Raw genomic sequence first — 16356 nt, forward strand, 5'->3', positions numbered from 1 at the left:
GAGATCAGAGGGAGGATGACGTTGACTGGCGTTTTGGCTACCCCCATTGATTCCGAGCGGATGGTAGCTGAAGGACGCCGTTCGGCTAAACTGATGGTCCAGTCAGTCGGACTAATCGCCTCCTTCTACTAGACTTGAAGGAGAGGCAAGTTATCCGGCGGTAAGAATAGGGGACCCCCTTTCCGAGAAGTCAACGCCACGTGGAGGTCAAAAGGTTAAAAGGATTATCGGAGAATGGTGGGCCGACCGACCTACCAGAAAAGGGTTGGACCAACCAGCCGACCGGAGTCTAACTGAAAGCAAAGGCACCCCAACGGGAGTCGGGGTTCCGACGCTCATGTTGAATAAGGTCGTATGGCTGAGCGGGTGACTCGCTTGGCCGAAAGCATAAAGTAGCAATACTGCTAAGTCCACGGAGCACACTACTGGGATTCTCCCGAGCTGACCGACCGGCCGGACGTGATGGAACTGCCGACCGGCCTGACGCTCGGCATGAGGTAAGAAGAGACAAAAGGACAAGGGAACATCTTCTGACAGCGGACATGTTCGACGAGCAAGCCATATGCAGGATCTTATGACGGAAAGTTACGCTGTCCCATCAAAGACGTGCTCGGACTGTAGCAGTATGGTGTCAGGTAAACTTTTCTGACAAGCCCATACTGAAGTATGGGCTGAGGACACGTATTAGCCTCGGTGTGTGTGCGTGAGCCCCTTCCCAGCTCTATATAAGGAACCTCAGACTTCGCCGGAGGTACGCATTCTCTGATATTCAGAGCCATTTCTTCACTGTCCACTTACCTTACTTGAGCGTCGGAGGGTCGTCGCCGGAAACCCCCTCCCGGCCCGACTTCTTTGCAAGTTCGCCGGAGTTCCGTACGACCGGTCAGAGATCTACGTCGGCAACCAGGAGAGCGCCACGTGCCCAGCGTCCGTTGATTCAGCGTTCGGACAGGATCACTATCCTTGAGGGAACATTCTTGAAATCTTAATCTGCAAGATATGACTATAATTCCATGTTAAATGGGATGAGATTAAATTATATTGATGGCAAAAGACGAATACGTTCGCCCCCAACACCCCCGTCAACCCGTCTTAGGGCCAACACGGAGGAGGAGGATTAAACTATATTGATTGTTATTGTAAGAGATATCTGTTATATCGATATGTAGGACTTAACATAAACTCTAAACCTAAAATATTAATTTAAAAATAATTTAAAATTTCAATTCATACCAACATTTTAATCGGAAACATAAACAATAAGATTTTAATATCATGTTGTACCAATATAATTTTAATAATTTTAAAAATAAAATATTTTAATTAAAAAAATTAATCTAAATATAATAAAAATAAAAATACAAAAAATAAAATAATTTTTTAAAAAAGGAAAAAAATAAGATCACGACGGTTTATATGGTAAATAAATAAATAAATAAATTATGATAATTTTTTAAATTAAAAATAAATAAAATAAACATATATGTTAAATTAATAAATTAATTATATTAACCGAGGCCAATTAAGTTCGCATCCATTCTTAACCACAAGGATATATGAAATGACTCTGTTTTATAGGACCTAATTTTCTCACCAATTGCTGAAAAATAATTAAGGATTATATTCCATTCATCGAGGAAAAACATCTTGAAAATAGCAGCAAGAAGTTAATTTACACCAATTTCAGAAAATCACATTCCATTGTGTTGCCAAATTTCAGAAAATCACCAATTCCTGGAGCCAACTTTTTCTTCATATTTGGGTTGATCCTTTAGGCCATAGGGACTTGAATTTGAGTTCCCTTCACAATGGGTTTGGAGGCCCAGTTCTTGTGACAACTTAATGATTTGACTAATAAACTCATCACCATACCTGGTTAGAAAATGCTACATGGAAATCTAGAATTAGATGTCCCAGAAGAAATGTATACAGAAAACGAAAACATTCATGATGCTTTATGTATTAACTGGCATGCATGAATATAACAACTAACATCTTGAAGTTTCAATAATGTGCACATTTTGCTAATCTCAATTGAAAGGTCAAATCATTCTCAGTAGACAATTAACTCATCAATCTTCCTCTCTTCTAGATTATTATAGTGACAAAGGGAAAAGTCACACTAATTGGCTTGTGAACTTGCCTGAAGAAGAATTCAATATCTTCTAAGCATATAGAATTATATAGACTTTACTCTGGAACTGAATGACAGAATGACGTTGCTGATTTGTACCTAGGATACCCAGCTAACGTGATATTGGCACACAATCAGGCATTCACAACACAAGCAAATACAAGGTCTCTTAGTGATGACATACTATGGTCAAAATGCTCCCAAGCCACATGGGGCCACATTATTTCATAGACATGTTTGGTGCATCCTCTTATGGCCCAAACGTAAATCTTGTGTTGATAAGAATCTTTTTGTAAATATAATATTTGTTAAACATGCCACAAAAAGCAACCAGATATTTCACTATCAATTTATGAAAGAGTTTTTATTTTTATTTCATTGGCATGTTGAGTTCATCCTTCAATGATCCAAATGCAATCTTGAGACTGTAAGAATCTTTTTGTGCATGTGTACACGTGGTAAATATGCCATAAGAAGCAACCATAGTTTTTTTTGGCGAGTAGGAACATCCGTATAAATTGATGCATATAGGACTGAGTTTTGATCTTATTTTAGGAAATTAATTTATGAATGAGGATGCCTATTTTATTCTAGAAAAGGACAGCTCGGTGGACGAAACTCCCATCAATGCGGAGTCCCGAGGAAGGGTTCGGACCACATTGGATCAATTGCATGCAGCCTTACCTTGCATTTTTGCAAGAGGCTTTTTCCGCGACTCGAACTTGATCTCAAGGTCACACGACAACAACTATACCGTTGCGGCAAACCTACCCTTGAAAGCTATAATGAAATTCTAAAAAATGATACAAGCATACAAGAATTCAATCCTTGAGATATATTTCTAAGGTATAAATAGTCAATGAACCTGGTTAACACCGTCAATGTTTGCCAACCTTGCTCTGGTTTGAGGCCTTAATTTTGTCAATCCTTTAATTGTCTCATCACCACATACAGCATACCTATTGTATAAGCAAGAGTTTGTGAAAAGTCCAAAAACATCACACGTGAAATAAAGTATCAACAACCATATCAAAATCACAAGTTAAATAAAATTGCAGTAGTCATCAACTAGTTAACTTACGGAAGAATTCCATCTTGTTTTGCAAGTATGAATCTGACATCTAAAAGCATGGAGAACAACTTTGCTTCAGCCTGTTGAACAGTGAAATAAAAAACAGCCTGACTTGACAGTAATTGAGGTAGCAAACCAGAACTTGATATTTACTGTACTATTGGAGTAAACAGGAAGTACAAAATCAACGATCCTACAGGTTTGAAATTTTGAATATATATAATGTGCATTCTGATGCACGGGTATGCTGCCAAATAAAGAAGCTGCAATGTTTTGAGTATAAAGACGTCCAAGAGTGACTAAAATGTTCTTTAAGGCAGAATCATTACCGGCAATGCAGATTAAATAGAATTCAATAACATACAAGATGATGTATCTGATTCCGATAAGAGTTAAAGCATGCTGTGATGACAAAATATCCCAGTCAATAGGCACCATACCCCAAGAAGGCCATATATCTGACAAATCCACTAATAATTTACTAATTTCTAATAGAATAGATAGGTTATAAGTTTTTTGGCCATACATAACCAAAAGTAACAAACTCATTTTGGAAGGAAAAAAGATTACCTCCAAGAACTCTTCACGTGCTAAAGTAGATGCAACTGGAAGGTCTCCCAACTTTTTTCGCTGAGATCCATTCTCTTCCTCATCAATCATCTCAGTTGTTAAGGGTAAAATTAGTGTCTGGTCCACAGTATTGGATGAGAGGAATTGCAAACCAATAGGAGAAACCCTGCAAATTATTTCCAATACAAACTTGCTGAATTGATTTAAAACAAATTATCCTTCAGATCGTCAGTATCTTATAGTGAGGAAACAAAATAAAGTTGTGAAGTAGGAATCAAAATTTTACCTAATAGTTCTGTAAACATCAAGAATATTCTCCTGGATAAAACCTGCCAATATCATTCAGGTCAAACTTAGTGGCATTTCCTATAAATTAATGGCGCTGACATAAATTAATGGTACTTGAGAAATTATAGATTGATTCCTCTAATACATAATAAGGAAACATATTAGCAACTTAAATGTCACTAAACATATACAGCTAAACACTGAAAGAAATAACTAGAGAAAGGTCAAAGCATGATCAACCCTAGCAACCTAAGAACTATACATGTTTCACTGTCCAAACAGAAAAAGGGAAAAGAGTGCGCAGTTTCTCAAAGCCCGGTAATATCAACTGGTTTGTCAAGTCAAGTCAAAATAAAACTACAATTGCATATGATAACTAACTGATATCAACAACAATATGTTCTCATAGTGGTCCAAATCATGCTTATTAGATTAGGGAAAATGGATATTGTACTAATTGTTGTATTGATGGACACGCTGATGAAAACAAAGGCATTGATTTCAATTTGGAATTTTTTTACTCTAAATTGTAATTTATTATTTTATATTGATGTCGAGAAGCTGGTATCTTTTAATCTGGTAGCAGTTTGATTGAATTATTGTCTTCCTAATTAGTAGTATTCCTTTCTTAATTTAGTTAGAGTTAACTCTACAAATAGTGGTGTTGTCTTTATGTATTGATCATCTTCAGTTAATAAATTTTTCCCTCATTGATTGTGTCAAAGCTCTTGTTCTTTATGTGAGATAGTTATTCTTGTGCTCTATTCATTTCATTTGAATTTTTTGTGAGTTTTGGTTTGGTGCTTCATCAATTTTGTATCAGTCAAATTCTTTTTTGGTGTTCAATATTCCATCTTCCACAAAAGCTTCTTCAACTTTTGTACATCCACTCATCGTCACCTTCTCTTCACCTACTACTCATCCACTGTTGGAATAGCTAAACTATTCCACCTATCTACCACCTCCACTCTTTTGCCTTAGACATCTTCAAAGCCACCAGCTCCTCCATCACGTCCTCTCTGCAGAGTTTCTCACATCAATCAACCATAATCACGCAGATCTAAAACCACAAGACAAAGCTAGCATCTCATTCTTGTTGCAAGTTGTTGCATCATTTTGTTTGTATTCCTCATCTCCTATGTTGGCATTATTGAACACCCTTCTCATTTTTCTATTGTTGTACGTGACTACCTCCACCTAAAGGTTTCTTATGAAAATCCTCCCACCAACAACTGATGCCGACCATCGAAGTAGCCCAATTTGCTTGCTCGTGAGCACAAGCAAGCCCCAAGCATTGACTGCTATACTCAACAAGAGATCTCCTTCTACCACTAGCATAAATCCCTCTATTGAAACAGTCCTAGACAAAGCCACTTAAGAAACACTATCTCATGCTTGACTACCTAATCAACAACTCCTCCAATTGAGCCCACCAACAACCTTACGACCCACTAATGTCACATCTCTACAGCGCCCCCCAACCGCCTTCAGTAAGCCCAAATCGTTGGATAATCTCCATTGTGATGTTCCATGCGTCACCCAATTCTTGCATTATGCCCTTCATCTCAGCTCTAATCTAAAATTTCAAATTAACCCATCAAATCTACAAAATACCAATTTAATCCTACTCTTAAAAGAACGACAACCTAAAGTTGAGGGTCTAACCATTTAATGAGAGTCTTGGTGCAATGGTAAAGTTGTTGCCGTGTGATATAGAAATAGCAAGTTTGAGTGTCGGAAACAACCTCTTACAGCAGGGTAAGGTTGCATACAACAAACCCTTTCCTGGGATCTCGCATTAGCGGATACTTCATGCACCGGGCTGTCCTCTGTTGCAATTTTAGATTTGGTCCAAGTTTAAGTGCAAACAACAATTGCATGTTGATTTAGAATAAAAAAGCTCTCCATATCAATCGGTCAAGATTCAATCATCGTTGCATACTTAACATTGAAAAAGACATATAATTTAAGTGAAATTGTAATCTTTCTTTAAAAATTATTTTTGTTTATCATGTTGATAATTTAAATTATCCACATTTAATTAATTTCACATAAAAGTTAAATATGCCATCATTCATAAAAAATTAAAAGAAAAAAAAAGTTTCATATTCAATTTATTCATCATTCACATAAATATTTTTTAAAAACATCAGCATTAACATATTAACTTGTATTTTAATTTGATTTTACGCATTGTGTTTAGACAATCAAATTGATTTTTCACTGTTCAATTATTCACCAAAATGCTTAGATCATCATAATGAGAAATAACTACTACTATATAAGTATAATATTTGAGAGATGTAGATTTTAAGAATGAGAGACACCCAGTGTTGTTAGAGGCGCGAAGCGCACCGAGGCGCGCGCCTCTTGAACATGAGGTTGATGACTACTAACCTTTTGCCACACTCATATACTATGTCAAATATGATAACTATTAATATTCCACACACATCAATATCAAATATAACAAGCAAAACAACACCATGATAAAATTAATAAAAGTTTCAAACTTTCAAGTTTCAACTTTCTAATTTAAACTAACAAAGTCCATCAAAACAAGTGTAATAAGTCAAATTAATCATCATGCTCAAGATCATCCTCATTGTATTCCTCTTCTTCGTTATCTTCATCTTCTTCAAATTCAATTTCTTCTTCTTCTTCTTCATCTCTAAGTCTTAGAGATGAGTGTCTCATAGAAGAAGATGCATTTCCCTTCTCGACTTATTTAGGCCTAGCATGTGAACTAGAGGTCATGGATGTAATATTTTTTCCTCTAGTACAATATTCAGGCTCTTCAGCTCCACTAGCCCTAGCAACGACATCCCATGTCAAGTCATCACCTTCAAAAACCAACTCATCTTCTTCATTATCACTTTCTCCATTCATTCTACCCATCAACCATTTATTACTGTCATCAATATCTGTCAAAAAGATGAGGTTAATCTTATCACGTGCATCATACCGAAGTTTTAAGGCACGATTGTATTTCACAAATATCAAATCATTTAAGCGCTGTTGAGCTAGCCTATTTCTTTTTTGTGAATCTACAAAATGTCAAAAATCACAATAAGTATAATAAAATATCAAAGAATATTTTCTACTTATAAAAGTAGCATACTAATAGTATCAAACATTTATATTTATTACATACTTGCTCAAATACACTCCAATTGCGCTCACAACCGGAAGCACTACAAGTGAGGCTAAGCACTTTAATAGCAAACTTTTGCAATTCAGGGGTATTTGCTCCATAGCATTCCCACCATTCTGTTGGAGATAATGCTCTTCTATGTCTAATTGCTACATTCCTCCCAAATAGCCCTTACGCCTTTCAATATATAGAGAGTCTTGCTCAGCAGCGCTTGAAACCAATCTCTCCATAGTTTCAAACAAACCATTCACCACTTCTCCACAGATATTTGAATCTGTGTATGAATAAAAATATTCTGGATTCAAATAATGTCCTGCAGCATGCAGAGGCCGATGAAGTTGACATTCCCATCTCGCATCAATGATCTCAAACACTTCTTTGTATTTCTCTTCTTTCTCCTTGAAGGCCTTCATAATTGTTTCTTTTGCCCTATCCATAGCCTCATAAATATAGCCCATTGCAGGTTTTCTTTCGCCATCAACCAGTCTCAGAACACGAACTAAAGGGCCATATATCTTTAAAATATGCACAATACTGCTCCAAAATCTAAGTGTCATGATAATTTTAGCTACCTTCTTCCCCGCCGCTTCTTTTGCCCATTTACTCTCTGTCCAATCTTTTGAAATGAACATTTTTCTTAAATTTTGCTTCTGTAGGTGCATCCTTTCAAGAGTAAGAAAAGCTGTAGCAAATCTTGTGACACCTGCCCGACAAAGCTCTTTTTGTCTTGTGAATTGCCTCAACATATTTACCATGCCGGGGCGAACATAAATGTAAGCATTCACACTCATTGCCTTCTTCAATGTTGCTTTAAAATCAGGCAATTTCCCTATATCTTCTAAGATCAAGTCAACGCAGTGAGCAACACAAGGAGTCCAATACAAGTGTGGCATTTTTGCTTCTAATAATTTTCCTACAAACGAAGTTAGAAAAGTAGATAAATTTAACATATATAAGAAAAAGCATATTGATAAGAAAGAATTAAATAGATTCTTACCAGCAAGCACATTGTTACTTGCACTATCTGTAACAACTTGAACAACATTTACTTCTCCTACACGCTCCACAAATCGATCAAGCAATTGAAATATTTTCTCTCCAGTCTTTGCATAATCAGAAGCATCAACCGATTCGATGAAAACTGAACCTTTAGGAGAATTCACTAAAAAATTAATCAATGTTCTCTGCCTTTTGTCTGTCCACCCATCTGCCATCAAACTACAACCATACTTGGCCCATTCTGTTTCACACGACTTAATGTAATCATTTGTCACACTATCAACCGCCTTTTTTAGAAAAGGAACCCGCACCTCATGATAACTAGGTCCTTTTAGACCTATACCATATTGGCCAACCAAGTCCAACATTCTTTTGAAGCTTGAATAATTAACGGCATTAAATGGAATTGCCGCATCATACATCCACTCAGTTATGGCCATACAAGCTTTTTCCCTCAATTCTTTCTTGTATGCCTCATTTATCGTAGATTGTCTTTCTTTACCCTTTCTACTTTCAACAATTTTTTGTACATTAGGAGCAAAATACGTATCCATTGGACCTATTTGTCTGGGCCTTTTTTGCATATTCACTGATCTAGAACTTGTACTTGTACTTATAGGCGGCACACCTTTAGCTCCAATATTATCCATATCAATATCATCACCAAGAGGGTCTACATCCTTAAAGTCCAATGTCGCAAGTTGAGAAAGATTACTTTTCTCTGCCTTTTTCTCCATGAAATTTTTAATTTCTTCACGTACATGAGGTGGACATTTTTTGCAAGTCGTAGTATTTCGAAACCCCCCAACAAGATGTTGTTTTGCACGATAAATACCCCCTTTTGTAACTTTTTGACAAAAGTTACAAATTAAATCATTTTTATTATCCGGATTAACTCTTTGAAAATAATTTCATCCCGGATCTTTTGATATATATGTTGGAGTATCACTACTACCTTCCATGATAATTGAACAAGAAAATAATCTGAAAAATTAAAAATAAAATAAAATTAATATGGTACCAGCAATAGAAAAGTACTGTACACTGTACAGTACCAGCAATAGTTAAAAAACAAAAAGCAAAACAAGACAAACAAAAATAAAAAAACAGTAAAAAATTGAAATATCGGACAGCAGACAGCAGCACCAATACGAACAGCATCACAGCAACAAAATTAAAAAACCGGACAGCAGTAGGAACTAGAAAGTAAAAATGCAACCTGCGAAAATTAAAAAACAGCAACACCAATACAAACAGCAGCACAGCAACAAAATTTAAAAACCGGACAGCAGTAAGCAAACACAACCTGCAAAAATTAAAAAACAGAAAACCAAAATAAAACAAAACCGGACAGTAGCACAGCAGAACACGAACTGGACAGAATCACAACAAAGCAAAACACGAACTGGACAGCAGCTCAGCAAAGCAGAACACGAAACTGGACAGCAGCAACACAGCAAAGCAGAACACGAACTGTACAGCAGCAACACAAAGAAAAGAAGATACAGAACTGCAGAAGAAAAAAAGATATAGAAACGAAGAAGAAAAAGAAACGAAGAGAAGAAGCGAAGAGAAGAAGAAGATGATGACAGACGAAAAAGAAGAAGAGACGAAGAAGACGAAGTGAAGAACAGAAAAAACAGGAAAAAAGAAGGAAAACATACTTGGATTTCTTCCTCAGCGATGGCGCGACAGCGATGGACTTGGGTTTCTTCCTCAGCGATGGCGCGACGGCGACGGATGAAAAAGGGTTCAGGTTTCTTCCTCCCTTCCTGCGTTCTCTTCCACCTTCCTGCGTTTTCTTCTCCTATTTCCCGTGCCCTAATTCCAAATAACGTTGATTTGGAATGTTTTTTTTTTGTTTAAAATCCATATATGTTCACGATCGATCACGGTGCCTCGATCGCGCCTTGATTGCGCCTTCGTTGACGTGCAAAGGCGCACGAGGCGCGCCTAGGCGCGCGCCTGGCGAACAGCGCCCGCCTCGCGTGGGAAGAGGCGTTCTTCCCAGCGCCTTGTGCGCCTAGCGCCTCGGGCGCGCCTCAGGCGCGCCTTGAACAACCCAGGAGACACTAACCTCAATATACTCATATAGATGAAGAATTTAGATTCATGGGAACTAAAATGAACCGTCGAAGTAACTTCAATAAACATTATTCCTCGTACACATAAATAGCATGTACACTTGCTCACAATCACACTATCTTGTGTTTGGAGAAATTTTCAACTACTTGTTTGAAGTAATGATCGATATGGGCCTAAGCATGACACCCTTATTTTTAATGCACAATTGAACCTAAATAAATTTATAAATTACGATTTTTCATCAATGAACTTGTTGGAGTAGCTAGTGATAGCAAAGTGATGAATCATGAGAACTAGCTTTACAAGATAGGAGTAGATCCCATCACAAAATGGCATGAGACGAAACCAAAATTGATGAAAAGTAAATATATGTTGTCATACTTCAAATATCAACCGCATAATAAAATTGGAAAAATGGAAGCAACCATCCTAAGTAACCCAAAAACATCCAAAGCTTTCGCTTCATATACAATAAATAAACTTTTAATAAAAAAAAGTTGCGTTTTAGACAATCTCCTAATAACTACACGCTAGAAGACCCTCTAATGGCACCTTAGATAAGCCCTTAGTGATAAAACCTTAGAAGGACCTATAGTTCTTAGTAAGCCCCTTAAGAGAATAATTAGCAACATACAGACCAAAACATAGGGTTACAAATTATAGCTCGTTCATGTTACCAGAGAAGCCAGAGAAGAAAATTAAGCAAAACAAACATAATGAAATAGGAACGCAAGACATTAATTTTAAAATTGGTTATTTAATTAAGATGTCGCTATTGTCTTTTAATAGTTGTAACTTTAAGGATCATCAAACTACTAAGTTGTTTTTTGTTTATTTCTACTCACCAAATTGAGAGCTCTATTATGCACATAAGAAAATACATACTGAAACTTAAAACGGAATTATAATAAGAAACAATTATTATTATTATGTATCTAATGATGTGGTTAATCATGATCTTGGAATCATGATTCATATTGTCACATATCATCTACTTTAGAAACATTTATATCTAATCTCTTTTGTCACTTTAAGGAAATTTAATTTGTTTATTTATTTTGTCAAATTATTTAAGCATGTGTTCAATTTTAACCTTGACAATATACTAATTTGTTAGGAGAAATTTGAATCTTTTCTTGTACATTGATTTTGTCACAGGTTGTGCATATATGGATTCATCCTCACTATTAACCATTTCATGCTACATGACTTGCAGTGCAAGTGTGAACATCACCACCCTCGTCCTATGGGATTCGAAAGATAAGGCATTAGATTCACCCCTCATCAAAAGACTACTACAGATCAGGGACCTTATTCAAACCAAAACCGGATCAAAAGAAGCAAGGGGCAGCCACACTAAGCAGATGGTTTGAATTTGGACAGCAGTGCAGTTCGGCGGTGGTCTATGCATTTTCTAGGCCCAAGAGCGAGATCAAGGAATGGTCAACTGTTGTATGGAAGTCATATCTTATGCTAAAGCACCAATTCACATTATGGCTCCTTGCGAATGGGTGGCTACACACCAAAGACGGATTATCATACATAGAAAATAAAATTTGTCCGCTTTGTCAATGGGCAGATGAATCTCTGGACCATTCCTACTTAGGATGCATCATAAGAAAGGCTTTTTGAGACAAGGTCAGAGCCTGGCTACACATCAGGCATGATTTAAGCACGTCCAAGCAGATGTAGAAAGTTTCCCATCGAAGATTCAGAGGCGATTGTACATTGACCAAAACTCGGTATTTAGGCATGTCTTGTATGATTTACTTACTTTGGCAAGCATTGAATAGATGTCTCTCTGAGAGTAATGTCCCCAACATAGAGAGAATATTTCGAAAGATACAAATGCATGTTTTCCGCTTTTTAGGCATCTAGCATGTACACCCTTCCATGATTTATACAATTTACCTTCATCAAAGAAAAATTTGAGATATTTTCTTATTTATTAAAAGAGTTACCAAAAGAGAAGTGTTGGAATAAAGAGTTTTCTTCATATTCATCATATTTCAGGAGAATTACATATGCTTATATAGCCACACAACCCTAAGCATCAACTTATTTACAAAAGATAAAAAGACTTATCTACCCTTGCTTCTCACAACACCCCCCCTCAAGTTGAACATATATATCAAACATGTTTAGCTTGCTAAGAGAAGAGTCAAACACAGCTTGGGGTATAGCTTTTGTAAACATATCAGCAAGTTGGTCCTCAGACTTAACATAAGGCAGACATAGCTCTCCAGAATCAAGTCTCTCCCGAATAAAGTGACGATCAATCTCAATGTGTTTAGTCCGGTCATGTTGTACCGGATTATTTGCAATATTGATTGCTGCCTTGTTGTCACAAAACAACCTGAGAGGTAATTCAACCTTTAATCCAATGTCTGTCAACAGAAAACTCAACCACAACATCTCTGCAAGACCATGTGTCATGGCTCGATATTCTGCTTCAGCACTGGACCGTGCACAAACATTTTGCTTCTTACTCCTCCACGTTACCAAGTTTCCTCCCAAAAAAGTGCAATAGCCAGAAGTGGATCTTCTATCATCTCGAGAACCAGCCCAGTCTGCATCAGAATAGCATTCCACCTTCAAATCACCACCTCCTTTAAACAGCAAGCCTTTTCCAGGACATGATTTCAAGTACCTTAAAATCCTGTCAACGGCCTTTATGTGGATAGTTTTAGGAGCATGCATGTACTGGCTTACTACACTAATAGCATAGGTGATGTCAGGCCTAGTCATAGATAAATAGAGTAATTTTCCAACCAACCTTTGATATGTTCCCTTTTCCAGATTTGTAAGATCCTCCCCACTAGAACTAGTAAGATCATGATTTACTTCTATAGGAGTAGACGCTGGCCGAGAACCCAGCTTCCCTGTCTCCTTGAGTCCAACACATATTGTGTCTGACATACATAGATTCCTTTCTTTGATCGAGCGACTTCAATACCCAGGAAGTACTTCAATGATCCAAGGTCTTTAATTTCAAATTCTGATGTTAACTTGGACTTAAGAGCCTGGATTTCTACCTCATCATCCCCTGTAACTATCATATCATCAACATAAACCAAAAGAATGGTAGTGATGTCCTTTTTTCCTTTTTATAAAGAGTGTATGATCAGCATTCCCTTGTTTAAAACCAAACAATATCATGACTTTGCAAAACCTATCAAACCATGCTCTGGGAGATTGTTTAAGCACATACAAAGCTTTTCTTAGCTTGCAAACCTTTCCTTTTGTTTCAATTACAGGAGGTGGCAACATGTATACTTCTTCATAAAGGTCACCATTCAAGAAGGCTTTTTTAACATCTAACTGAAATAGAGGCCAATCATATTGAGCAGCAAGAGAAAGAATTACCCTGACCGAGTTCAGCTTAAGTTTCCAAGTAATCTACCCCATATGTTTGGGTGAATCCCTTGGCAACAAGTCTGGCTTTATATCTAATCACTTCACCCTCTGAGTTATACTTGATAGCATAGACTCATTTAGAACCAACCAAGTTCTTCCCCTTTGGGGGATCAACTAATTCCCGAGTACCATTTCTGTTAAGAGACTCCATTTCTTCGTTCATTGCTTCCTGCCACCTTGAATCCCTTACAGCTTCATAATAGGAAGAAGGTATAGCATGATTTGATAACTGTGAAACAAATGCATGATATGAAGGAGACAAACGAGAGTATGAAACATGGTTGGAGATAGGATGTTGAGTACATGACCTGACACCTTTTCTAACAGCAACCGGAAGGTTCAGCTCATTCATATTTAGAGGTGCGGTTGACTCAACTGATGAGGATAACTGCTTCACAGGATCAGGAGCCAGAGCATTCGATTCAACTAGCCGATCAATAGTAGGTTCTTGCTTGTGTCATCGTCGTTTATAAGTAAAAATATCTTGTGAAGACTGTATTCCCAGTGATGGAGCATCTTTTCCCAGTGATGGGGCATCTTTTCTATTTTCTATGACATCCAATAAGAAGAAACCATCATCAGTTGGTGTGTGTGTGAAGAATATGACGATTTTTTCTCGTCCTCCGTTTGTTGTGGTGTGTGAGGAGACGAATGACTCGTGAAGAATTGCGGGTCCTCGAAAAATATTTAGAGGCTGTCTGCGTGCTAAAAGGTGTCGAACGAAGAATCTTCACCTTTGAGTTAAATTGGGTTTGACCATTCTCTAATTTTGAATGAGGCGAACTTCTTCATAAGTTTCATCGAGTAAAGCTGTATACGGTGGGTGTGAGTAAATTGATAAAAGAGAGAAAATATAAATGGCCGTCGAAGTCTGAGGAGGGCCCCAGCATCAAGATGAAACAGAGATGACGGAGACAAACTCTTCTTTAAAGACTGATGTTCTCTGATGTTTGGATAAGCGGCCAGATTTCACATTGAAATGACTAAAAGCGAAAAGAGCAGACAGGAAATAAAATTTTAAAGGCGAAAAAGGCAAAATGTCCCATTGAGAATGCCGTAAAAATTTCTTGATGCCCAGTTCCCAAACACTTGGTGCGATTTGGGCTTGAGATGTTGTTCAGTGATAATAATAAAGACCCTACTTGGCAGTCTGATACGTGCTTGGTCTCGGGGTCACAGAACCTGATGATCGAGGGGAAAAGGTTCGGAGGCGGTGTAGTTGTTTAGTAATGCTGAGAAAGTAAGTGTGGGGAGCGGGATGGAGCGTGAAGTGCAGGGATAGGAAAAATGATGCATGGGTTTGTGGAACCTTTGCAGTGACAGTGGCTTTGGTTCCGTCTGTGATGATCTTTCTCCGCCGGAGGATAAGAAATAAGAAATAAAGGGTTAGATTTTGTGATCGTGGCTCACAGATGATGACCCGAGGGGGCGTAAAAAACTAAAACGATGCTTGTGTCCGGGGATACTGTGTCGCTTGAAATGGGTAGTATGCCGGGGTCTGGGAGAAGATAAAAGCACAGGCAGATGTTGGAGTTAACATGCTCCCGATTAGAAGGCAGATGATAGAGGGAGAGGAACCAATGGTCTCTTCGTTTTACTTTGAATGGCAATATTACTACTATTAGGAGCCTTCTTAGCATTGTGCTTAAATTTTTCAGGTTTCTTTTACGGATATTTTCCCAATGTAAATCGAATTCATGATTATTCTCTTCGTCTTGAAAGACAAAATCTGCTTGTCTTTAGTTCCCCAGTCCGAAACTTGTTTGTAGAACCAATAAAGGCGAGGTCTCCCATGGGAGGACCTCCCGGAAATCCTCTTGTTGTTCATGGTCCTTTTCTACCTTCTTCACTTAGAATTTTGTAGTAAACTGTCAGAGAAGGAGTAGGATCAAACCAAGAATTTGCCTTTAAATTCTCAAACTCTCGCGATGAGTCCATTAAAAATTTAATAATTACATCTTTTTCGAGCTTTAAATATCTCTAATCGATCAGGAACTCCGATTTTCCATCGGTGGTAGTGAACTTCACACACGGTCCTTTCGGTGTATTGTAAGGTGACCTTAGAACCTTGTTCGTTCAAATCGCGTAATGCGATAAGTCGCGTATCATCATCAGTATCCGCAGCTCTTTACGTCTCTGTTTTGTTATGAAGAATGACTTGTTTGATGCCGAATTAAGTTAAGCATCGATCATTGAATCGATGTCACGCCATGATGCGAGCTAGGATCCTTTTCATTTGGTTTCACTTTAGTGCCATGAAGAATATCAAGTTTATCATGGCCTTCGACATAAAGTTCAGCAAAGAAGCGAGATCGTAATTTGTCTCGAGCAATTTACGCGATACTATCCAAGACCGGACCCTCCGCCATTCGCGAAAAAGCAGACTTGTCGAAGAAGAACATAGGGTTCGCAGAAATCCTCGAGGTTTCGCTAGCGTTGTCCGCCGTTAAAATTTTTGGAAGGCGACGATGGGGTAAGAAAAGGAATTCGAGAGGGAAGTGAAAGATCGTGATGAAGAGGGAAGAAGAAAGGGTCGGTATGAAGAAAGGAAGAGGAAAGTCGGCGAAAGCGAAGAGGAGAAGACGGCCAACGGTTAGGGTTAGGGTTGGATCGAAACTTTGCTCGATACCATGTTGG

At 37.8% G+C, this 16356-nt stretch overlaps 1 protein-coding gene and 1 long non-coding RNA gene across 3 annotated transcripts in view; both read right to left on the minus strand.

The window, feature by feature from the left end:
* Positions 1 to 1573: 1573 nt before the first annotated feature.
* The window catches only part of LOC121984331 (ATP-dependent DNA helicase RecQ-like), a 90879-nt gene continuing 76096 nt past the window's right edge, over positions 1574 to 16356 (minus strand). For both annotated transcript variants that reach the window (XM_042537212.1, XM_042537210.1), the window contains exons 13-17: positions 4063 to 4105; positions 3777 to 3942; positions 3216 to 3286; positions 3000 to 3093; positions 1574 to 1886 (exon numbers count right to left, since the gene is read on the minus strand). In XM_042537212.1, coding sequence (XP_042393146.1) covers positions 1725 to 1886; positions 3000 to 3093; positions 3216 to 3286; positions 3777 to 3942; positions 4063 to 4105 — 536 coding nt within the window. In that variant the 3' untranslated portion in view covers positions 1574 to 1724. The remainder of the gene's footprint in view (positions 1887 to 2999; positions 3094 to 3215; positions 3287 to 3776; positions 3943 to 4062; positions 4106 to 16356) is intronic.
* Positions 9360 to 9940, minus strand: LOC121984332. The gene is made up of 3 exons (XR_006112853.1): positions 9882 to 9940; positions 9624 to 9690; positions 9360 to 9523 (listed from the first exon to the last, which is right to left on the minus strand). It is a non-coding gene; the product is annotated as an uncharacterized LOC121984332 (long non-coding RNA).

This window comes from Zingiber officinale, chromosome 5B (assembly GCF_018446385.1).
Source record: "Zingiber officinale cultivar Zhangliang chromosome 5B, Zo_v1.1, whole genome shotgun sequence".
Lineage (NCBI taxonomy): Eukaryota > Viridiplantae > Streptophyta > Magnoliopsida > Zingiberales > Zingiberaceae > Zingiber > Zingiber officinale.